The following is a 24,194-nucleotide window of genomic DNA, read 5'->3' as shown; positions in this document are numbered from 1 at the left end:
TACTGTTTCCCATGACAGCATTCAAATTACATTTCAAGTAATATGCTTTAATAAAACAGTAGACACATATTTGTTTTGTTGCACTCTAAACAATAAGACAGAAAATACATATATTAAAAATTCAGTTAAACTTGTATTAAAATAATATGCATTTAAAATATTTCCACAACTAATGTAACTTTTTTTTTCAAATTACTACTCCTACAAATAAATAAATAAATAAATAAATAAATAAATAAATAAATAAATAAATAAATAACCACAAGAAATTCAAAACTTACCTGTAAAATGAAGGTAATATCTAGTTCTGTGTCTACAGTACCATTGGGCTGCAACACAATCTCAGTGGTACGCAGGGTCCTCTTAGAACCCTAAAACAAACACAATTCATGGTATAGATTATCAGTAATTATCAGATATTAGTTTCTCATTGTGATAAAGATAGTAGATGTGACAACAAAATATTCACTCAATTTCTTTACCTACATTAGAAACATCATGCTTCCTTGTATTTTTAGTTGCACAAACTAACCTTTCCTTAAGACTGTGTGTGTGTGTGTGTGTGTGTGTGTGTGTGTGTGTGTGTGTGTTTGTGTAAGGGGTGGGGAGCTTACAGAGAAGGATGTAATAAAAAATTCTGGGGATAAAATCCAAAATTTGAGAAAGAGAGGCTCAAAAATACAAATAGTTTTTATGGATGGCAATGAGAAATAAAATGCAACAGCGACAAATACAGGAACATGGCACCAACATCAAATAACCATTAATGTCGGTGTGGCACAACTTAAGTAGCAGAGTCCATGTGTCACTTTCCCAGAGTCGCATTTTATTTTGCTTCACATACCTTGAAAAGAACACCAAGCCCAGCTGAACCTGGGGTCATTCACCAATTAAAAAGCTGGCTATTTTTTTTTTAAATTCCATACATGTAATAAATATCAATAAGTTAACCTACTTTTGATCACAATCACTATTTTTTTGATATGAAATAATTTACTGACGGTGGAAGGCCCAGAATCTGGAGTCATTTCAGTGTAGGGTGCTGACAACCAAACAGCAGTGATATAGATTAGGAGATATGGCTGTCTGTGTATCCGTTGAATTTTTAGTACATACATGAAATATAAGATCGTGCATCTTCCTGATGACTTGTTATCTGTTCTCAAACAATCAATCTCATTATATCAAGACAACAGATAATAATCTTACTAAAAGCCTCCACATTATATGCTCACTGAGGGGAAGCTAATCATCTAGTACCAAAGAACCAAAAAATGCTCGAGGATCAACAGTACATTTGCAATTTTTTCCTGCAGTTCTTTATTGATTATGATGAGTAAACAGTGGAATATTCTCCAACGCTTGTTTTTTTTATGTAGCTATTATCTGAAAAGAAACACCTCATAATCTTACAAATCCACTTGGAAATATAACCCATTCAAAGAGCAAAAAACCTGCATATTCACCCCCCTCTACATCCCCCCCCCCAAAAAAAAAAAAAAAAAAAAAAGCAACCTCTTATGTTAACAGGTAATCTTTGATGTAGAATTTCCACGTAGTTTGAGCAGGCGTACAGGTGTAATTAAGTAAGCATCCATGTATCTTCTTACCTGGCTACCTATCTGCATCTTGACAGCTATGATAATAGATGTAAGGTCTTGTTCTAGGGGTTTCAGCACCATGAGTCTTGTCAGTTTGAGTGTGCATAGCCTGCAAAACAGAGGAAAAAAGAAATTATTCCAGTACAACTTACAAGAATGCTCGGTTGTAGACTCATGGCAACAATCGTACTACATTACAAGTAGCCTTCAAACCATTCCATTCAAATATTCCATGCTCATTGCTTCTGCTACTTCACTGCTCATGAAGAAAATGAAAATACAGACTTTACATTATTCTCTTGTCCAAAGCATTAATAGACAAATGATACCTGGTTTGAATGGCATAAGATGACATGTCTTTCATGTGGTCAATTAAACCAAACCAGAGAACCTCACGTCTTGCTGTTTTGGATATTAAAACGCATGCTTGTACGATACAACGAAGCCATGAATGTCCAAACACACTGTTTTCAGAGATCAGTACTCCAGTGCCAGTAGTGCCAGACTCTCACTGATAAGTGCAAAGATCAGAGAGGGAAAAAGCTGCCGAGGCCACTGCTGCTGATGCATGTTCGATGAAAATACCCTATGAGCACTAACAGCACAGACATTCCCAAAACAATTAGCTCCATCCAATAATTCCCCCCGAGGATAATCCACCTCACGTGCTCTCTCCTCCCAAAACTCTCAGGAGATCGAGGGAATTTTCTATCCTCCACGTATATTCTTTTTAATGATCAAAAATGACTAAAAGCACCATTGAAATAGTATCCAGTTGACATGACTGCTGAGAGACTTCCTTCCGACTCATTCATGCTGAGGTTTCACTATCCTCTATCAGTCTGTTTGTGGATTCCCAGGATGAGATTCCAAGAGTGAGTTTTTTTCGGCCACAGATATTATGATAAATGCCATCTGAGAAATATTGTTCAAGGCAGGTGAAAATGTCTGCAAGTTGTGCAAATATACACATTCCCTCCTGGGCTATCTATAAGGTATGTTTCTCCATCAAACTATCTGCTGGCAAAGCTGCTTTGGATGAGAAGAAGGGTGCCATATTCTGATATACAAGGTAATTACCAGCTATGGCATTCTTTCCACTTTCCACAAGTGTCTAAGACAAATACCGAATCCTAAGCATCCATCCCCTGTGCAAATAACCAAGATATGTGGATGATGCACAGGGACTAAATTTAGAAGGATGAAAGATGCACGCAAACAAAAAAAGTTGTTTAGCTACGAATGCCTATCTATTTGATCTAATTGAGACAAGGCAGTAATTTGGAATGTACATGCTCCCTATTTAAACAGGACTAAAAAGGAACACATTTATCCACACTTTTTCTATACGTTTGTGATCTTTAATTTTTTTTGGTCTAGATTCATATAATGAGCTTTAAATATCTTTATACATATATTAATAATTCTGCACAGTTCCGACAGCAGACAGAAATAAAAATAACATCAACATGTGTTATCAAACATATAATTAGAAACATATGGTCTGATATAAAATGTTCATAATTTGTTCTATACAAAATACAAATATACCAAGTAAATTGTATATTAACAGTTGCCTTATTGATTTTTAAAAACCCCTAATAAGGTTCATTTCCTAATCGCTGAGCCTAGTTAATGGTTGGCATTAAAATACTAATAAAATGACAAAACAAAAATGAAAAAAAATTAATAACTTTATATGATAATATTTATGTTCAACCAAACTAAATAATAATATTAAACACTGGGCACAGAATGTACTACTATATTGAAGAAATCCCTATAGTTCTGTTTCACTTGCCTATATCCTCTTTGTACTAAATAACAAAAGAGACCACCAATGCTATGTCAAAGGTAAGATGATACATGTGTGACTGTCTTGTTATGTATTTAGGCAAGGTTTAATATAATATGACAGTTGAATTGCTTTCAAGAAAGTACAAATTTATTTTTCGTGATAGTGACAATATACATGGAAAGACAGACAACTTTTACCAAATCCCACTAAAAAGACAGATTAAGATTTATTAAATCACACTATACAAAGGAAACGACATGACCCTGAACTTGAAGCAAAGATGACCGCAAATAATCCAACTATATGACTCCAATAATAAATCCCTGACAAAGCTCTAACTATGCTTGCACTGCTTTTTCAAGGTCGTCGAAACCAATATTTAACTGTTGCTTCTATTTCTACCATCAAACCAAAACACCAGTGTTACTGTGTTGGAACATGTCACACGGTAAATAAAAGGTGCACTTTGCCATTAAAAGGAGAATAAACAAAGGTAAAAATATAGATTATATTCCAGCTTTAGCATTTTGCTGTTTTAAGTGGGGATCTGGGGGTCCAATATTCACTATGCTCAAACGAAGGGCATTGTGTGTGTGTTTTTAGGCACGAGCAACACATGTTATTTGATCTATTCAATACTTCATCTCAAAGGGACATTGAAAACTGGCGGAAACGTGCTCTACCAAGCAGTCAAAGAAATTTCAATACACTGTTACTTAAACAGCTGAGATTTTGTATTGAAACTTCCATCATAAAATCCATTTACTCTATATTTACAACTTACACTTATGCTCAATTTTTTATTCTCGCTTTCTTTCTTTCTTTTTTTTTTTATCAGACATTATAAACCATTAAAATTCTTATCGAGTTAATCTCATGAGTTGGACCGCGTCCTTTGTGCTATCTTAACCTCAGAATGGGTGGGCACATTTCCAATTACCTCATGTTGAACTCCAACTGCCGCATATTGATCACAGTATCTTATAAGGACTGGAGATCAATCAGCTGTGGAAGCCATGTGCTGTCCTTTGAGAGAGGACTTTAAGAGGTGCTATCACATGCTGTACTCATGACTAAGTGAGTACCGTCACATGCACTAATACATACATTACACAAGACAGAATCTATACATATACATATATATATGTATCCCTGACTAAAACCCTATTCCCATAGACACCATCACTCTATGTAGATCGATCCAACTCTGCAGGGACTCTCACTGAGTGCTATCAGCTTAACTCTGGTTTCTAACATACTCATACAATCACTGGCTTTTCTGTTTTCTACTCAAAGCCAGGAAATGGCATGTCATTCAGTTAAGCTGATTGCATTCAGCAAGATTCCCTGTAGAGTTGGATCGATCGATGTGGACTGATGGTGTATATGGGAATGGGGCCTAAATTAACAAGTCTAAACCAATCCAGTTTAGTTGCTCTATAAACCATCTCTCCCACTGTCTCTAGCTACAGATACCTTTATCTCCGAGGCCCCATTCAGAACAGGGGACTAACTAGTCCAAGGGTCAAATATGGCCAACCCACTTGAATACTTCCCCTCAGGATATAGATCTATTCTGTATTTAGTGTCTATTAGTGGATTAGACGGCAAGCTTAACAGTGGGACGCTGTATTTAATCCTCGGACTAGTTAGTCCCCTATTCTGAATGGGCCCCAAGATATCTGATGCTGTAAACCCAGCAAACCCTACCCTGGTAACTGGCCCAAGTCTACATCTACAAAAGCACTGCCAGCTCTGACTAAGCGACCATTCCCACAGACATTTGGATCGATCTATCTCCCTGGGGAGTCTCACTAAATTGCTGTCAACTTTTCTGGCTTAAATGTCTGTCACGCCTAACAAAGCTGTTAGGGTGTAATTATCTTTACCCCCTAGCTGATTTGGTAGGCGTGACAGACATTTAAGCCAATAAGATGATAATTCAGTGAGACTCCCCAGGGAGTTAGATCAATCCAGATGGATCGATCTACTAGTATGTATGGGAACCCAGTCTAACATTGAAAAGAAGTCAACATAAAACAAATTAAATAAATTAACATAACAACAAAGAGACCTTATAGATAATGGTCATAAAAGATGATCTAGCTTTAATTATAATTTAATAAACGGCGGGATCTGGGTAATCTGGTGATGCACCACCACAACAACAGGCCCTTGGACGGAACTGAGGAGGGGGGGGGGGTCTGAGTTTCACAATCTTTAATGCATCTGTAGTGGTCAGTCTGTGTCCCCTTCAACATACGGTAGTCCTGTTTAGAATGGTTTTAAAAAAGTGTTCAGCAAGATGTTAAAAGGACCATAACCTTGATATGTCATTTAAATTTTTGCATATGAACATTGATTCACTAAGTAGTCGCAAGTCAGTTTCCACTCCCTTTTAACTTAACGAATCAAATGTGTAAAGTCACTTGTTTAACACAATGGGGACATAATTCCAACCCTCTTATCATCAATAATTAAAGCTTCAGGTGATTTGGCTGAAACTAAGGAGAATGTCAACAATCAATTACAAAAGCGATGGTATGTAATCTTGTTAAGTTCAAGGCCTTAAAGGTAATTATGTAACAGTATGGATGTACATATACGATCTGTGAATGTTATCCAAAGTTCAAATAGTACAATAACTACTGCATAAATGGACATCTGTCTGTGCATTGAAATGGGTAGACTAAATTGAACACCTCAAAAAAAGAAAAAACAAAAAAAAAAAAAAAAACTTATGGCATAGCTTACTGTAATTTGCTTAATTGAAAGGAAGAAAACAATTTCCTCTGTTGAATATTTTTGAATAAAATAAAATGTGAAGCAATCACAATATAAGGAATTTTATACATCTATGTATAAACATACAGAGAGAAATCTTAACCACACCTCATGGAATAATCATTAAAGGTTGCTTGGGTTAAACAAACATCTGATATATACCAAGTCTGCATACATGACTTAGGCTTCGTTCACATGCAATGTCTATTTTCTAAATTCTATTTTCTATTCGCGCTATCTTATGATCACAGTCTGTGCCCTGAATATCCCGCGGCATAATTACTGGCAGCGCGAGCCAGTTACTTATAGTAACTTATAGTAACTGGCTCGCGCTGCCAGTAATTACGCCGCGGGATATTCAGGGCACAGATAGTGATCATAAGACATACCGCAAATAAAAAATAGAATTTAGAAAATAGACATTGCATGTGAACGAAGCCTTACAATATTTGGATGAACCCATATACTAAGGGACCATTCCCATACCCTATCGTACTAACTTTGGATCGAACTATCTCCTGGGGTATTCTCGTTAAATTGCAATAAACTTAAGCAGCTTAGATGTCTGTCATGCCTACTGAAGCTGCTAGGAGGTAATTAATTATCGTTTAGCAATTTTAGTAACCATGCCAGACATCTAAGCTGCTCAAGCTGAAACCAATTTAGCAAGAAACCCCCTTGGAGATGGACTGATGCTGTTAGATCGATCTAGGTATGGGAACCCAGTCTAATATTCTCCCAGAATTAAGTTCAAGTTCTAAACTTTTTTTCTAACTCTTCTATCTCCAGCTGTCAGTGTAAAGGTACCCAAGACATTGGATTAAAAAACTTCCATGATGCAGGTACTGGAATCAATTCAATATGATGATGCAAATGGTTTTGCTTTCTTGGGGAGTTTTAGAAGCTGCATGGGGATATAAAGACATGTCTGTGGTTTCTGAGCACAGGAACTGTTGGCAGGTATTTCAGGATAGGGATAATTAGCTGAATATCCTTGCGATTTGAGTACACTAATCAATCATTGATGTGTCAAATGCATACACAAGTTGCAACACACGTCTCAATGTACAGACTTTCAGAAAGCTCACTTGACCTTCAGCTTGTAGAATTCAAATAATCGATCCTCTAGTCTAGTTATTAATAAAAACATTTCACATCCTCACTTACGAATAGATAATTGATAATAATAACCAACAAAATTTTCTTTCTATGAAATCACATCTGTTAATTCAAATTAATAAAACATTGGTTTTGGTACTTTATAACCATAAGCTTTTTTTAAAGACGGAAGAAGACACTTGATTTTTCACTTAAGTGAGGGACTAGACTCCAAGCTACTAAGTCTAGTCCCTCACCTAACTGAGGGACTAGACTTAGTAGCTTGGAGTGTGGCATTGTATTACCCCTACACAAAGATTCCAAATAATGTATTTATTGTGTTTCTTAGCTCTAAATGTATTGAGATAATAGATAAAATTGCCATCTTCTGATAATAAGAACACGGAATTCCTTTTAAGCTGGCCTATGGGGATTAATATACACATGCAAATTTATGATGCACAGTTTATGCATGTATGTTGTATGAATAATGCTTAGTTGTTATGTCTCTTAATTATGAAATATTCAAGACCTAATGGCATACTTTTGTTATGCTAATATTCTGTGTGCACGATGCATGGCAAATTACCAAGATACGCAAGAAAAAATCCTTTTGATGCAAAAAGGCAATTATACTGATTTATCTTTTTCAGTTGTTTTATCATCTGATAAGTGATCTGCCAATCACACTTAAGGCGTAACATGGGGCAAAAAGTAGAATTTTCTTCTGAAACCCAATCAGTTCTTTCTTTAGCACATTTTTTTTTTTTTTTTTTTTGGGGGGGGGGTCTCTGGTAAATGAAAAATGGACCTTGTTTTCTAATATAGTGACTCACAATTTTACCATTACCAATATTACCATTATTTTTTCCAGTTGGGGTTCAATATTACCCCGATGCTGGCAATCCTGCTGACATATTTTTCATTTCACAAAAACTTCTGAGAACCATTTTTCCCTGGTACATTAGTTGTTTTCATTACTTCTGAAGACATCTTAGGATATGTTCCTCATAAAGGAACTAATAACAAGATATAAAGTTAAGGCATAAAAGGGCAATGGCTGTTTGTATACTACTAATAGTAAGCTATTTCTTCATAAACACATTTGCGTGAACTTTACCAAATCATGAAAGAGAGAAATGCATCTCATCTGAACAAGCACGCGGCAATGAAACGCATCATGTTCCTCTTGGCAGCCATTTTCATTTCTTAATTTTCTTCCAATGCTGATAGCATCTGAGAGGAAATCAATTTTGCTGCAAACAACCTGACTTCAGATAAAATGTATGACTGCTACCTCCCGAAAGTAAATTATCCAGGAGAAATTTCTTGAAGAAAGGAATTACATAAAAAAATCTTGTATTTTTAAAAAGCAAATTTCTGCCTCTCATTGATGAACATTTTTTTCTCATCTCTCAAAAATAAATATTGAAAAATACAAAAGAGTACTACCTAAAAATAGCCTAAAACAAAACAATTCTTCGAAAATCAATGCTGATAGGCAGTTAAGTCAATGCACGCAAGCGTGCATCACTGTCTATGTGAGAAGGAGAGTTTAAGTCAATTGCAGAGAGGTATTGAGTCAATTGTCTAAAAAAACATTCTCGTTATGCCACAATTAGATGTAGACAGCAAAAGATTACAAGTAATAGCTTTCATAACTTCTCTTTTTTTTCACAATAATTTGTATGGCTAGCATTGCCACCTGATCTATAGCATGCATTGTGAAGATAATTGACATAACTGATATCTCTCTCATTTATCTTCAAATATCCATTTTCCTTTATGCTTATATTCACGACCAATGCCTCTAATGTTACATTTAATATTACAGACAGGTCCACACTATCAAATGTCTAATCCCAAACAATTATGCATACAAACACTGAGAAAGGAGGATTAATACATCTCTTTGTCAAAAATAATCTTGTCAAAAATCTGAGAATCAATAACCAAGAAAATAAAACAAGGCAGCAAAGCTGTCAAATGTACAGACAAAAAGCAGGAAATAACTATGCACAAAATAGGCTACTGTCAATTCTGATGCAAAAGTACATTATGTTAAACTGTAAATTCAACATCAATTTTTAATTATGCTCAACAGGAAATACCAATGAAAGTAAAATGTGTAACAAGCATAAGGCTTCAGGCCCATGAGAGTTCAAGTTCACACTTTGAAAATGTATAACTTCCAGAAAAAGAAGCCAATTAGACTGCTTTTCCAACTCAGGCTGCATGCCGATTTTCGAACTTGACCTCCGTTTTAGTAAGATCGATTACTCCTGAGAGTTTCACGACAACAGGCCTATCGGTTTTCCTTGAAATGTGTTTACAGTGTTGCATATATGTTGAAAAGTGAAAGAAAAAAGCATAACTTCTACAATAATGGCCCGATCATCCTGTTTTTTGAACTTGACCTGGGTTTTATGAATATTCATCAGCTCTTTAAATATAAAGCCCAAAAGTAAAACTGCCTTCCACTTATCGTGTTTACAATAAAAGTGCAAGGTACATCTGTACATATTTACTGTACTGTTTGAGAACAGTAAGTGACATGGTTTTTCTTAAATGGTCATCATGGGAGCAGTGCCCAAAATAGGTTTTTTTCAAATTTTGACGCAATATTACATAATGTTTAACAGCATAATGACCATCAATTTTTAAGAATAAAATATTAGTATCATGGATATTCAGAAAATGTGACTAGCAAAGGTCTTCAGGCCCATGGAACTTCAAAGCCACAACTTGAAAATGCCAAAATGTAAAGAAGACAGCACTGTTCTGAAATGGGTTTATTTCCATTTTTAACAATTTTTAACATAAAACAAAATGAACAGTTTACTGCCATTTTTATATGATCAACTAAGAAAATTGATGAGATTGGAAAAATATCAATATAACAGTGTTAAATGTCCAATTTCCTCCATTCTGAGATTCTGAACATAGTGGATGATTGAATCTGACAAACTGCAATGATATGAGTTTATTTCCATTTTTGACACTTTATTACACAATACACGATAAAAAGTTTACCATCATTTTTACATAATCAACTAACAATGTTGTAAAGATGCAGGAAATGTCAAACAATCACTTTTACGTATCTTATTAGTTTAATAATGAGACTGTTAACATGCCTAAGAATTGAATCTGAGGAAATGTAAAAAAACAGCACACCTTCTAAAATAATGGCACGATTATGCTGATTTACGTACTCAACCTGCATTTTAGTAAAATTGACCACTCCTGTGACTTTCATGACAATTGGCCTATCTGTTTTTCTTATATTGTGTTTACAGTGTTGCATATATGCTGAAAAAAGAAAAAAAAAGCATAACTACTAAAATAGTGGCCCGATCATGCCAATTTTCGAACTTGACCTGCGTTTTAGTAAGATCAATTTTTCCTGTGAGTTTCATGACAACAGGCCTATCGGTTTTTGTTGAAATGTGTTTACAGTGTTGCATATATGCTGAAAAGTGAAAAAACAGCATAACTTCTACAATAATGGCCCGATCATGCTGATTTTCGAATTTGACCTGCATTTTATGAATATTCATCAGCTCTGTAAATATAAAGCCAAAAAGTAAAACTGCCTTCCACTTATCGTGTTTACAAGGAAAGTGCACGGCAACGACGGCGACGGCGACGACAGTCGCAGGTGATGGCAATATGTACAGACACATCTATATATATTTACTGTACTGTTTGGGAACATGGTTTTTCTTAAATGGTCATCATGGGAGCAGTGCCCAAAATAGGTTTTTTTCAAATTTTGATGCAATATTACATAATGTTTAACAGCATGATGACCATCAATTTTTAAGAATAAAATATTAGTATCATGGATATTCAGAAAATGTGACTAGCAAAGGTCTTCAGGCCCATGGAACTTCAAAGTCACAACTTGAAAATGCCAAAATGTAAACAAGACAGCACTGTTCTGAAATGTTTTTTTTTTTTATTTTTAACAATTTTTAACATAAAACAAAATTAACAGTTTACTGCCATTTTTATATTATCAACTAAGAAAATTGATGAGATGGGAAAAATATCAACAGAGCAGTGTTAAATGTCCAATTTCTTCCATTCTGAGATTCTGAACATAATGAATGATTGAATCTGACAAACTGCAATGATATGAGTTTATTTCCATTTTTGAAACTTTATTACACAATACACGATAACAAGTTTACCATCATTTTTACAAAATCAACTAACAATGTTGTAAAGATGCAGGAAATGTCAAACAAACACTTTTACGTATCTTATTAGTTTAATAATGAGACTGTTAACATGCCTAAGAATTGAATCTGAGGAAATGTGAAAAATATGCTGAAAAGTGAAAAAACAGCATAACTTCTACAATAATGGCCCGATCATGCTGATTTTCGAACTTGACCTGCGTTTTATGAATATTCATCAGCTCTGTAAATATAAAGCCAAAAAGTAAAACTGCCCTCCACTTATCGTGTTTACAATGAAAGTGCACGGCGCCGGCATCGCCATCGCCATCGCCATCGGCGACGGCGACGACAGACGCAGGTGATGGCAATATGTACAGACACATCTGTGTCTGTACATAAAAATGACATGGCCTAAATGTCATGACAACCATTCATAACTTTCTGAGAAAGGCTGGTGACGAACATACAGACAAACAGACAGACAGAGGTGAAAACATTATCTCCTTGGCAGAGGTAGGTAGTAATACCTGCAGGTAATCTCCAGCTGAGCTGGTAGGACCTTGGTAAGATTAGCAAGATATATTGAAGATTAGAAAGAAATATATCAATCTTCATGAAAACCTGTGCCTTATTTATGAACACCAGTTCTGCACAGATATTTGCATCACTGTTTCAGCTTCAGTAACCAGATGTGCATCTCACTTTCACTGACAGGAAATAAAATATAAAACCTAAAAAGTACTTCTCTAAACAGGAATGGAAGTTTATAACACATCAAAAGGAATCTAACATTTTGCCTACAGTTAACTGCAGAAATCAAAATGCAGTTGAACATTTACATAAATTTTTGACACATGCAACTCAGTGGCCATACAATGAAAGCTAGCAAGGTAAATTAGGTTTGCTGATCCTCTTTCACAAATGATACCTAATTCAAAAAAAAAAAAAAAAAAAAAAAAAAAAAAAAAAAAAAAAAAAAAGAGGAACCAAATTTTGTGGGGATTTTCAGGTCCAGTGGGGATATCTATGCCACTTCACACGAGACTTTAAGATTTGCAAGAATCTACTTGAGGTGGCCTTACTTATCCTCGACAGAGATGAAACTCTTGTGTGCCTGGCATCCATAGATGAATTCTATAAGCTTTTATATGTTGCTGCACCATACTCACTAGTCTACCATTATAAATGACCCCCCACCCCATTCTCTTCCAAATCTCCAAAAAATCTTGTTGAGAGTCACACAACTATCTCAGTTGATTTCCATTAAATCACCTGTCAAGGAGCCAATGGGCCAGTTGTTTATTTCTAGCACTGTAAATAAAAGGTAGCAAATATGCTTGTATTGTATAATCAGTCTGCACTTGTCTGCCCTTTTGAAGATCATAGTGTGTATGTGTGTGTGTACGTTTGTGTATGTGTGCATGTGTGTACATGAGTGTGTGTGTGGGGGGGGTTAAAAATTATCAAGATGAAGAGGAAGAGCTTGTTCTAAGTTTGCTACAGTAAATGTTGATTGCAATGGTTAACTCAATAATAATAATAATAACAACAACAACAACAACAACAACAACAACAACAAATTCTTCAAACAATATGCTTGGTTAATATCAAGTATCTCAGAGATGCTGTCTCAATTGTCAGAAAAAGAAACATACTAAAAATACAGTGAAGGATGTGCCTGTCCATATCATGTCCACTAATATCGATTTACGACTGAGGTCAGATCTGAACAGAGATTTAATATTTTCTGCTTTAGACAAGGAGAATCATACATATATCACAGTGAGTAATAATTTTGAGTGGTAACTTAAAATATAGCAGAACAGAAGGAAAAATACAAAAAAAAACAACTTTAAAACCACAAAAGGACAAATAAGATGACAAGTGGGTTATACAAGCAATAAGTTCAGGCAGCAGTTATTTGCATTAAAGAAATAGCTTTACAAAAATCTAGAAGAACCTAAGGGCAGAATCTGTTTGCAATATCATGCTGAGAGTACCTAAAATAGATTCTTTAATGAGTTTAACAGGCATGCATGAATAACATTATCCCATCACGTATGAACTGGCAGAAAATCAAAGAACATGTTAGATTCCCATGAGTTTTATCCAATGCATTATCAAATCACTAAGGATGGACACCCTCCTCCTCCTGATTGACATACTAATTTTTCTGAGTCATATTTTCTATTGACAATAGAGTGCTATTATGAAACATAGAATAAAGTACATGACTCACCTATATGGCACTATACAAAGTCTTAAAATAAACACTTCTGACAAAAAAAAAATTTTTTTTTTTTTTGGTCTCCACAGAAAATGGTGAAGACTAGTCCAATTTGACTTTTTGGGTAGATTGAGCATCAGTATACATTGAATAAGTAGCATATAATTAACTGAAGCTACCAACTCTAACTTCAGAACACTTAGACTTTATCAAAAAGCACTACACATAAATGCATTCAAGCAAAACACACAGATAAAAACTGTATATCATAGTGGCTAATTGTCTGCGAATGGGAATGAGAACAGAGAATGGTAAGGTAATCCCTCCAATTCCTGGAATTCCTTTTTTTAAACATTTGATACAAAGATCAGGAAATTATCTTTTAGACATAAAAAGGTAGAAATATAATTCACATACAGAAATCCACCCAAAAGAAAAGAATGTCTACCCTAATTAGTTTTAATTATCACTCTGTATTAATTAGACTACAACAGATACAAAAGCGCATTTCGAAAGAACTGTAATTATTCAACATGCATTATCGATATGACACTTAAGTAATCATCAATCACAATGGCACATGCCCCTCCTCCCCATATCCATATTTTTTTTATTACTAGTATATAGAACAAAAGTCTAAATGAAGTCTAAATGAATATGATAAATAATACAATGTTTTCAACACTCAAATACATAAGTGTAATTTTTCCTAATCTTAAGTAAGTCACATTGCTTTAGTTTAGTATGACCTTATCTCTAAATTATGCATGACCTGCTAAATTACATAAAGATACAACCCTGGAGATAACATGCTCAAAAATCCCCATTTCAATTTCAAAATTACCCATTTCATTGGTATTTCAATTACAATCAATCCCCTAACATGAGTTACATTACAGAAAACAGCACAAGGTCTTAGCAGTCTAAGTTTATCCAGATTTACATGTATTTGAGGCACTAATTCAACTATTTTCTATCTAGACTACCATACTTGGATTACAGACTAACAAGACTGACAAGTGTAAGTCAGTGAGGGCTTATCTGTGTAAAATTCACTAATGCTGAATACATTTAAGGACAGCAGTTTGATTTTGCAGCAGCTGTTGTGACTTTATTAACAATGAAAATGATCATTGCGTGCATTTATATATATAAACGAATGCCCAAAGCTGTTTCCTTTCCGATTGCAGTGTTTGTAATGAACTGGTACTTAGCTTCACAATATGAACACATTTCATTCATATAAAACGCATGTACGCTTTACATATGACAACACAGTTTTCAGAATTTTTTGGGGTTTAAAATAAGTTAAAGTTCATTATAAACATAAGTAATATAATGACTGGTGGCTGTATTGACTAACGATACTATTCCAAGGCCGGGCTGTCATTGCATTGTAAACAACCCGAGTTTGAATATTATGCACGTTGAGTATGAATAACATGTGATCTAATCAAAATCTACGCACATGAGTAAAGGATAAGACTCCCCTTACCTTGGTATACAATTCGGCGACGATTTATCTATTTCCCACGTAGCATATAGATTCTGTGGGACAGGTTTATGCCCCGGCAGTGGGGTCATCTTCTGAAGACCCGAATCCGCCATTGCAAATTTTTTATTATACGCATGTGCGACTTTTGACCTAGTGACCTTTGAACCCGGAAGAGGAGGTAAACATACGTACACGTGGTCAAGAAAATTATTTTGTGTGCGTTTATATGAAAATGCGAAGGACCCACAGATGGTATCTGGTCACAATTCTCGGACTTCTTTGTAACAAATTACTCTCAATTATACACGAATATATTATACATTCTACGTAAGGCCAGACAGAACTGATAAGTTGATTACAGCTACAGCACACCAAGCGGCAACTGTAAAATCTCTGTAGAAATTTTATTTTCCTTTTTTATTCAACAAGATGTTAAATGAGCATAGAAACTAAATTTTAAGGCTAGATGTTTTTTTTCGGGGGGGGGGGGGGGGGTTGAGGGAGGAGTAAAATCAAATCCATATTGTAGGCCATTATTGTGCATAAAACAACAATAGTATAAGGGTTTCCTGGAGTCAATGATAAATAAACCCACTCTTAATGTTTGTTTTTTATTTGATTTTATTTATTTACTCTGAATTCCTCAAATTATGATCATCATAACTGCAGTTTGCTCAGAACAACACATATTCCACATTAATGAAATAAGGACAAGGGTTCATTTCACAGCAGCAGTTACAGTACCTTTACCAGCATAGTAACCCAAATATCACATTATTAACCATAACACTGAAAAATAATTTGAAAAAAAATGATTTAAATATCATAATTGTCCTTAGTTGAAATGCTGTCATATCCTGTTATACATTTTAACATAGCTTATGATGATAGTATTTTACATTATATCACTAGGGAACTGTGTACTGGAAATGGTGCTATATAAAAAAAAGCTTCTCCATTATATATCTTCAATTTCATTTATTTCAAATATACATTTACTTAGCAAGCTGGAACATGGTTAAATTGTGTCACAGACTTCAACCTTAGGTCTTTGGCAAACAAAATGTCACAGAATACAGCAAAGAACAAAACAAAACAAAATAACAGCAGGGGTTTAGGTAAATACATGTTAAATTATCATTTCTATTTCTTATTTCTTTGTACCTGCCTTTCTTTTCAAAATAAAATGCATCCTTTCATTTTCAAATAAATGATATAAAAGGTCTCTCTCTCTCTCTCTTTTCAATAATACAATGAGACATTAAGGAGAGCACATAATGCTAGAAGCGATATGTCTTCTTCTCTTTGGATAAACCTTGTCAAAAAATTAATTGCCTAAAAGATACAATACAGGTGCATCTTTGTATAATTTAATTACGCCTTACTTGGCAAGGCAAATGTATATTAAAATCATTCATTCAATGGAAATGCATCATAGCTATTATATACTATCATCATTTATCAAACATCACCTTTAATACACAGTATAAAGTACAAAAAAGATTAATTTTGGGATGAAGCAAACAATGCAAATAGCCTTTATCTCTTTGGTACAATTAGCCCAATTCAATTCATAAATAGCACAGTATGATTCAAGAGACTTAATCTCATTTATCAAGTCACAACACGTAAGTTTTTGAGTCTCTTTATCAGTGCATCAAGCTCACAGTAAAGCTGATACATGTATCTTTTATAATATGGCACACTGTCAGTAACACAACAAAAACAAAACAAAAAAGTCATTAAACAAGACATAGCTGAACATGTGGACCATTACCATGTGTCATTAAACACTGCTCATCAATGTAATTGAAACTATTGATCGTTTTAAAATGTTAAAACCCTGAAACACACTAACTACATCTTATGCCATTAAGCACTAGTCTCTAATTGTATGATGTAAACCATACATCAAATTGTGTACTTTTTATATGTGAGTACTTCAAACAAGTCCTTAGAGGGAATGTTAAGCACATTAATAAATTACATGGTAGTAATATACTAAAAAAAAAAAAAAGAAAACCAGAAACATCACATGCACCTAAATTTAGTCATGAAATATTTGAAAACTTAAGTGCTTGGTTGCACTTCAAATTTCATGCCATGCTTCTGTAACTTCTCAATCAAGCTTGTCTTTGCAAAAGCTGCTCCTGGAGGAATCACTCCACCCCTGAAAACACAAACAAGCAACTGTGTGAGCTTCAGGTTTTCAGAACAGAATACCTCAGTGATTATATGAAAGTGAGATAAAACCTGTTAATGAGCATTTAATGTCATTTTTGTTACCATGAAATATCAAAAAAAGCAACTTCCATTTACTCCAATGGTGTATTTATTTTTCATTGTTTGGAAGCAATCTAAAAATAAAAGGGAATCATCAACAACTTTATAAACCTTACAAAAGTTGCACTTATTTCCACACTATTTGATAACATGGTTTAATAAAGAAATATCTATTTATTTATTCAAACAGAACAATACTGCTGTATATGTGCTTACCCAGCAGGCAACATATTTTGCTCTCTCAGGATCACCAAGGCAGCATCTACCATACATATGGGTGTGGTCACATAGCCTGCTTCTGTAAAAGAAGTCATACATTATCAGGGGCAAATCCAGAGATATTTTCTGACAGTCATCCAAACTGTCTTTGATGATCCATCCTCCATTTTTGACCGCCTTCCAACAGGAAAAATAAGATGCCTATCAGTGTAAACTTGAATAATTTTGATCCAGATAACAGCCTCCCTCTGCCACTAATTACGATAAATCTGGTACCTACAAAATATTCTGTAATTGCACAATACCAGTATACTAGGCAAGCTAAAAAATATCACTTCTCGATCATGTAAGCAAGATTCAACCTGAATGGAATGAGCGCTTTTACATTCCTATAAAGGATTACTGTATTATCATTTGTTATAAGCACGTTCACCTTTGTTCATCTTATTTCTTTACTGATACTCTCTCTCCAAGCAACGAAAGTACATTTTATTTCCAATAGCATCAAAATCATTTCAAAATCTCCACAGGTTAAGCTGGGCAAACTTGCCTGGTCCTGTAACACTTGTGACAATGGTCTTGTCTGGAGCTTCATTGTGTTGTTGATCTGCATCAGGAAGGATCTGACTGTAGCCTTTCCCAAAGAATGTCATTGTAAAGGAAGAGCCTTGGATCTATGAAAATGAATTCAGATCAGTCACGATCAATAAACATTTTTAATAATATGGGCTCAAATTTAATTCAGAACTTGTGAAAGAGAATTCACTGCATTAAAGTTCATACATTCTATTTCAAAATCAAAATAAAAAGAACATTTAAGTATATCACCATCATCAAATGTTCAAAAACTATAACAAGTAAGGGTAAATAGTTTACAAAGATTGTCTTGGTTTGCTGTAATATTAATTTAAAGATAGTTTCCATTATACAATGGTCTTGATTGTTATATTCACCTCACCTGTGCCAAAGGTGGCCCCTGTTTAGATACCAGTCCACCAGAGAAGATTCCTGGGAACTAATTAAACAAAATCAAAGCTATTATTCAAATATCTGGGCCCTTTATTCTGACTATCAATCTTAATTAATAGTTATACGAAAAAAACTTCAAGGTTGGGGTTAACATGAAATCTAGAGCGGTAAATCTTTTATGATCACCTTTAACATGACAAAAATTTGTAAATGGAAAAAATTGGTTGTGCCACAATGACATAAAGTGCTTGCCTTTGACTAAGTTGGTAAAATTCACTTAATGTTGATCTAACTCGAAAACAAGTTACTTTTACAGGTACCTTTTCTAAAAGCCAACGTCCACATTTGAACTTGGCCAGAATTCCAAAGACAATTCCAAAAGACAGCACAGCCAATGCACTCATCAAAGATGGCAGTTTTGTGTATGGTAGGAATTGAATCTGAAATATTCATAGGTAATAGGTATGTAATAGATTTCTAAACAATGCCTGCTGACATTGATCATAACAAAAAAGAAAAAACGGCGCTGTTTGTCCATTATGAATAAATGGGAGTCAATCCTGAGTAAGTTTTCTTATGGATATTAAAAAGAGTACAACAAATAGAACAAATAAGTAAATAATTACCAAAAGAGGTAGTGGTGATGGGGAGAGATGTACAAATACCATTACATTACTTACAGGATTACACATTTGTTACATGATACATAAGAAAATATCACTTCTACCTGCAACCATCTTAATCATCTATAATGAAGTTTATTGTTATCTTTCAAAAAAAAAGTTCATCACATTCACAAATTGTGCAATTATGGATCATTAATAAACCATTTTTTCCTCTCTTTATGAAATACATGTATGTTCACTTACTGGTCTTTCCTTTCTGTCTCTGTAGCTAATCACCTGACTCCTGTACACTATGGACTTATCACTGCCCAGGAATGGTATGCACCAGGACCCTACTTCTTTACTGTAGAATAACACTCCTCTGGAAAAAAAACAGAATTTCCACACTCAATGGAAATATAAGCAGCAAACACTTTGCACTGAAGCCTGTACAGTGTCCTTTGTTATCTACTTCTTGGTTAAGGCACATATAAAATGGCTGCCAAATACTTAAAAAAACAGGATTTTTGCATGCATGCTGTGACTTGAAACCACAACCTTGAAGCTTGGGAGTAGCAGGAACAAATCAAAGATCCCATGGCAGTTTTTGGCGCAAATCCAAGTGATCTGACAGAGAGATCTAACAATTAATATTTACAATATTAAAATGCAGCAAATTGTTGCTTATACAATGAATAAACACTCTCCTCAAAACAAAAACATCTACAGTGTACCTGTTTTTTACCCTGTGGATTGGTTTTGGGAGGGGTTCAGGACAAAGCAACTTTCTCAGTGGTTTCAGCTCCCCTTCATGAGCAAATCCATGAATAGCTGACTGCCAAGTTGCAAAATTGATCTTTGCTCCTTTGACCTGAAAAAATGCATGACATTTAAATTGATAGCAATAATTTTAAGCCACCCAAGTGGAGGTGGACTGTCACTGGACTACTGACTGTTCCAACTTAAATTCCAAGCAAGAGAGAGAGAGAAATTCTTACCATGTCAAAAGATAAATGTTTGGATCTTTTACAGACAAAATTTGAGCATAATAAAAATAACTCTGCAAATAAAAAAATGCACAAACCTCTGGTACTGCAAACTTAATCTGGATGAAGCTTTCAACAGAATTCAGATCCCCTGTAACAGAGTGAAAACTGTGAAAAGTAGTGAAAAAAAAATATCACAAGTATAAAGAACCCTGACCAACTTTTGCCTGCACTAAACTTGTCAGGGAATAAATGTTTATAAAATTAACAAAGGCTTTTATATGGAAGTGATGACACATCTTGAGGTTCAAGCCACTGTCTCTGATAAATCATTATTTTCATAATCCCAACCATAGACATTATAAATACACATCTCCATAGTGTCAATATTGCTCAATCTTCATAACAGTCAAGAAAAGTAATTTTTCTGGCATTTCCCTCACAAAATCTCATACCTTCAAATTTGTTCTTGGTGAAAAGCAATCCCATTTCTGCAGGAATGCTATCAAATCCACAACTCCCAACTATGTATATTCCTTTCTCTTTTGCCTGGGCATCATATCTTAACTGCATCTCTTCCAAAAACTTGACAAAGAAATAACATATCTTATTATTAAACTTATGTGTGTTAATGGAGATTTTTGAATGTGAATTTATGCCAAGTTAATTTAAGTACAATAAATTTTGTTACATCTTTGCATATAGAAACATGATATATTTAAAACAGGTAAGTGAACATCATTTTGATAATCTTTGTTACAAAGCACCATACTTTATCTCTCTCTAAGTGCATGTGTATATGAACAGTATGTGTATGTTTGTATGTGTACATGAGCAAGTTTATCTTGTGCATGTATGTACACCTGTGTTTACCTGTGGCTCTCCACATATATCAACATAATTTGTACCAGCTTCAACGCAAGCTTTCACAACTGGCTCTCCACAGAAACGATACTGGAATTATACATTTTATTTTTTTGTATCACATATACAGTTAGGGGAGCATGTGCCATCATAGTATTCATACAGAAAATGCTACTTTTCATTTTAAATGACAATAAACATAAATCAAATTACATTAAAATAATGAAAAATAATTTTATACAAAAATAACAGTTTGACATTTTTTTAACATACACCATAACAGAATTAATTATGCCACAAGCATTACTTTGTATTAAACGTTTTGAGAATAAAGATGTTAAAAAAATTGATGCATATGAAATTGTACATTTCAAGGGGAAAATATTCAATGGCAAGCAAGACATTAAACACAAGGTTTAGACAAAACAATCAGTACAAAATATGAACTTACAGGTCCTACACAACTGAGTACTACTCTGCCTTTCCCACACAACTCTACCAAAGAGTCAGGATCTTTGGAATCAGCAAGAAGGCAGTCAATACTAGCAAGGGATGTACCTAGAAATAAAGAAATGGGGTAAAAAGTGTTCATATCCTAGTATACATTTAAATTTATGTAACCAGTTGACAAGATGTCACATTATTGAGTCGCATATTCCCCGCTTTGTCTGTCACATGAGTCAGACAAGCAGGAGATAAAAATTCCCCGCAACACTTCATTTGTAGTCATTCCCTGTCATTCTTCAGTCATCATATCTACTGTATAACGTGCATGTATGTGTACAGTACATGTAAATGTTTTTCTACAGTGAAAATACAGTATGACCTACGTGTCATTCTATAACCAGCTACATGTAAAGGACACGAAAGCAAATCATTCGATTTCTTTTGGAATGACAGCCGTAGACTGCATGTGTGTGTGAGGGGGGGGGGGTGTAGCTGCTTGCAACAAACCTGCCCGGCTTCCAGCTTCCTTTAAAGTATTGACAAGTTTTGACATGCTACGTCCACCTACGGCCCACTTCAGCGTTGGCTCTTCATCTCTCAGCTTTGCAAGTTGAGAAACAACAAACTGTCCCGTGAAGCCGCTCGCTCCAAACACTATAAAATCATATTCCCGTGCAGAGTATTCTCGAGCTCCGCGCACACCCTCCATCTTGATGACCTTGACTTAGAATAGGTCTTATTCTTGCCTTCATTTCCTCGAGAAGGCAAAGTTGAAGTCGGGAATTTGAACAAGTGATTCTTTATTCAAGTGATTCTCTTACTCTAAGTTGCAATTAAACAACCAATGTTTAGAATTGTTCCTTATTTCCGTCTGCTTTATTTGCCAATACGCAGGCAAGAGTTACTTTTTGAGCGATTCCAACACAGCAGGGCACTCTTTACCTGTGCTCGACTGCAGGATAAACCGACCCTAACCCTGTTCACGAAATCAAACGAACAATGTTCGCTCTGTACTGTAGCAAAGGATGAACTGGAGGATTATATGGGATTGGTAGGTCATGTGGGGAGGGGGGGGGGGCTACTACATATAATGCTGCATTTATAATTATTCTGAAATTTGAATATCAAAGGATGTGAAGTTTATAACTTGTAGTGCAGGTAATTATGCTCATACTCTCTTTTTGTATGTTTTATATTTATTACGACATTGTTATATTATGGTATATATGAAAAATGTCAATTTGTCAAAGGGCAGGAGTATCATTATATAGACAATTCAAAAATTGACACATTTTATAGTTTTGTTTTTATCTATACAAGAAAGATTAAACCTTTCAGTTAAATTATATTAAAGTATCCTACAACGCTTTATCAAAAAGTGCCAAATATTATTACTCTCTTTTGACTTTTTACAGGTTAATTTTGAAGAAGTTTACATAGACGAACCAGGAAATGAACAATGGAAAAGGAAGTACCAGTATGATATTCCCGTGTTTCATTTTAATGGGGAATATCTTATGAAACACAGTGCCAAGCCAGACTTGTTGGAAAAAGCTTTGGAAAGTTACAAAAATAAAAAAGCAGTTGACAGTAACACTTGAATTAGTGAACATTTGCCAGGATGTATTTCATGCGAAATGGTATTTCCTTGTCATATTTGTATTTGTGTGCTGGAGACAATTGTATATTAACCCACTTATGGAGAACTTCATGCAATAGAATGTTTTCAACTGAGACAGTTGTTTATCAAAATGAATTTAGACTACAAAATTCTTATAAGCCATTGCCAATAACAATTCAGAGCGTAAGGGGGAAATCTACCAGTGTTAAGTACCCCAAGAATGCATTTCCTCCATTAGATGAGAGTGAAATTGAAGAACAGATTGGATATGGTACTGGTCCTGGTGGTCAGTCAGTTAATAAAACTATGAATGCTGTAATTGTAAAACACACACCGACTGGGCTGACAGCAAAATGCCATGAAAGTAGATCTCTTGCAGAAAACCAAAAGAAAGCAAGAGAAATGCTTCAGATTAAACTTGATGTTCATGTGAATGGCGAAGATGGTATAGTTATGAAAACTCAGAGAAAACAGGAAATTAAAAATGAAAGTAGGAAGTTAAAAAACCAAGCTCGCCAAGCATTGAAAAAGTCTTTTAAAGAAAACTTGGATTAAAACTTGTTCTGAGCTTCAGACCTTGTGCATCAACATTTTTAGTCTCTATTATATTGAACTTTGAAAATAAAGAAATTTGCCATGGTTATACTAAACATTCCACCTGTAAGAAGTGCCCATTTAGTCATTTTATTTAAATGTTGTGAACTAACACAACAAATTAAACATGGTTTAAGAAGTTAAGATATACATACACCATTTTTGAGAGGTAATTATATCAGAATATGAACTTAATTTTTGTTGCAAGTTTAAGCAGATTAAAAGAAAATGGGGATTGTAATTCCAGGTGTAAGGTGGTAGATGCAAATAAATTTTCAGTACATCCAAAATTACCCAATTTGTATTTGTTTTTTTTTTTTTTTTTTGCCAAGATCTAACTAATGCCTCGTTTACAATAGAAAAAATAAAATGAACGTTCAATAAATAATTTAAGTACTTTATACACTTCTCCCTCC

At 34.6% G+C, this 24,194-nt stretch overlaps 4 protein-coding genes across 12 annotated transcripts in view; 2 read left to right on the top strand and 2 right to left on the bottom strand.

Moving 5' to 3' along the window:
* The window catches only part of LOC106177062 (phosphofurin acidic cluster sorting protein 2), a 37,600-nt gene extending 22,229 nt beyond the window's left edge, over positions 1-15,371 (bottom strand). For 8 of the 9 annotated variants that reach the window (XM_087003896.1, XM_087003901.1, XM_087003897.1 and 5 more), the window contains exons 1-3: positions 15,191-15,371; positions 1,611-1,710; positions 282-371 (exon numbers count right to left, since the gene is read on the bottom strand). In XM_087003896.1, coding sequence (XP_086860022.1) covers positions 282-371; positions 1,611-1,710; positions 15,191-15,303 — 303 coding nt within the window. In that variant the 5' untranslated portion in view covers positions 15,304-15,371. Of the gene's footprint in view, positions 1-281; positions 372-1,610; positions 1,711-1,930; positions 2,723-15,190 lie in introns of those variants that run through there. The other variant, XM_087003900.1, reaches the window with a different exon arrangement.
* A 777-nt stretch (positions 15,372-16,148) lies between these two features.
* LOC106177053 (saccharopine dehydrogenase-like oxidoreductase) lies at positions 16,149-22,272 on the bottom strand. Its single transcript, XM_087003914.1, has 12 exons — positions 22,071-22,272; positions 21,568-21,674; positions 21,126-21,206; positions 20,708-20,837; positions 20,351-20,403; positions 20,001-20,137; positions 19,531-19,648; positions 18,982-19,101; positions 18,651-18,707; positions 18,243-18,366; positions 17,690-17,771; positions 16,149-17,360 (listed from the first exon to the last, which is right to left on the bottom strand). The coding sequence occupies exons 1-12, from the start codon at positions 22,270-22,272 to the stop codon at positions 17,261-17,263; spliced, it is 1,311 nt and encodes a 436-aa protein (XP_086860040.1). The 3' UTR covers positions 16,149-17,260.
* Positions 22,273-22,407: 135 nt separating this feature from the next.
* Positions 22,408-23,164, top strand: LOC147763508 (glutaredoxin-like protein C5orf63 homolog). The gene is made up of 2 exons (XM_087003925.1): positions 22,408-22,614; positions 22,979-23,164. The coding sequence occupies exons 1-2, from the start codon at positions 22,408-22,410 to the stop codon at positions 23,162-23,164; spliced, it is 393 nt and encodes a 130-aa protein (XP_086860051.1).
* Positions 23,165-23,184: 20 nt separating this feature from the next.
* On the top strand, positions 23,185-24,071 carry LOC147763507 (mitochondrial translation release factor in rescue-like). The gene has a single exon (XM_087003923.1). It carries the CDS (start codon positions 23,185-23,187, stop codon positions 23,737-23,739), a length of 555 nt encoding a protein of 184 aa, XP_086860049.1. The 3' UTR covers positions 23,740-24,071.
* Positions 24,072-24,194: the final 123 nt, after the last annotated feature.

The sequence above is a fragment of the Lingula anatina genome, chromosome 2 (genome assembly GCF_051362555.1).
Source record: "Lingula anatina isolate TDL-2025a chromosome 2, LinAna3.0, whole genome shotgun sequence".
Taxonomy (NCBI): domain Eukaryota; kingdom Metazoa; phylum Brachiopoda; class Lingulata; order Lingulida; family Lingulidae; genus Lingula; species Lingula anatina.
Note: the sequence above shows the minus strand (reverse complement) of the source record. Positions and strands in the feature narration are given on the sequence as shown.

Coding starts and splice junctions, on each gene's coding strand:
- LOC147763507 (XM_087003923.1), top strand. CDS start 23,185: ATGTATTTCATGCGAAATGGTATTTCCTTGTCATATTTGTATTTGTGT.
- LOC147763508 (XM_087003925.1), top strand. CDS start 22,408: ATGTTTAGAATTGTTCCTTATTTCCGTCTGCTTTATTTGCCAATACGC. Junction 22,615..22,978: donor TGGAGGATTATATGGGATTG/GTAGGTCATGTG, acceptor GACTTTTTACAG/GTTAATTTTGAAGAAGTTTA.
- LOC106177053 (XM_087003914.1), bottom strand. CDS start 22,272: ATGGAGGGTGTGCGCGGAGCTCGAGAATACTCTGCACGGGAATATGAT. Junction 20,404..20,707: donor CACCAAGAACAAATTTGAAG/GTATGAGATTTT, acceptor ACTCTGTTACAG/GGGATCTGAATTCTGTTGAA. Junction 19,102..19,530: donor GAGACAGAAAGGAAAGACCA/GTAAGTGAACAT, acceptor TGAATATTTCAG/ATTCAATTCCTACCATACAC.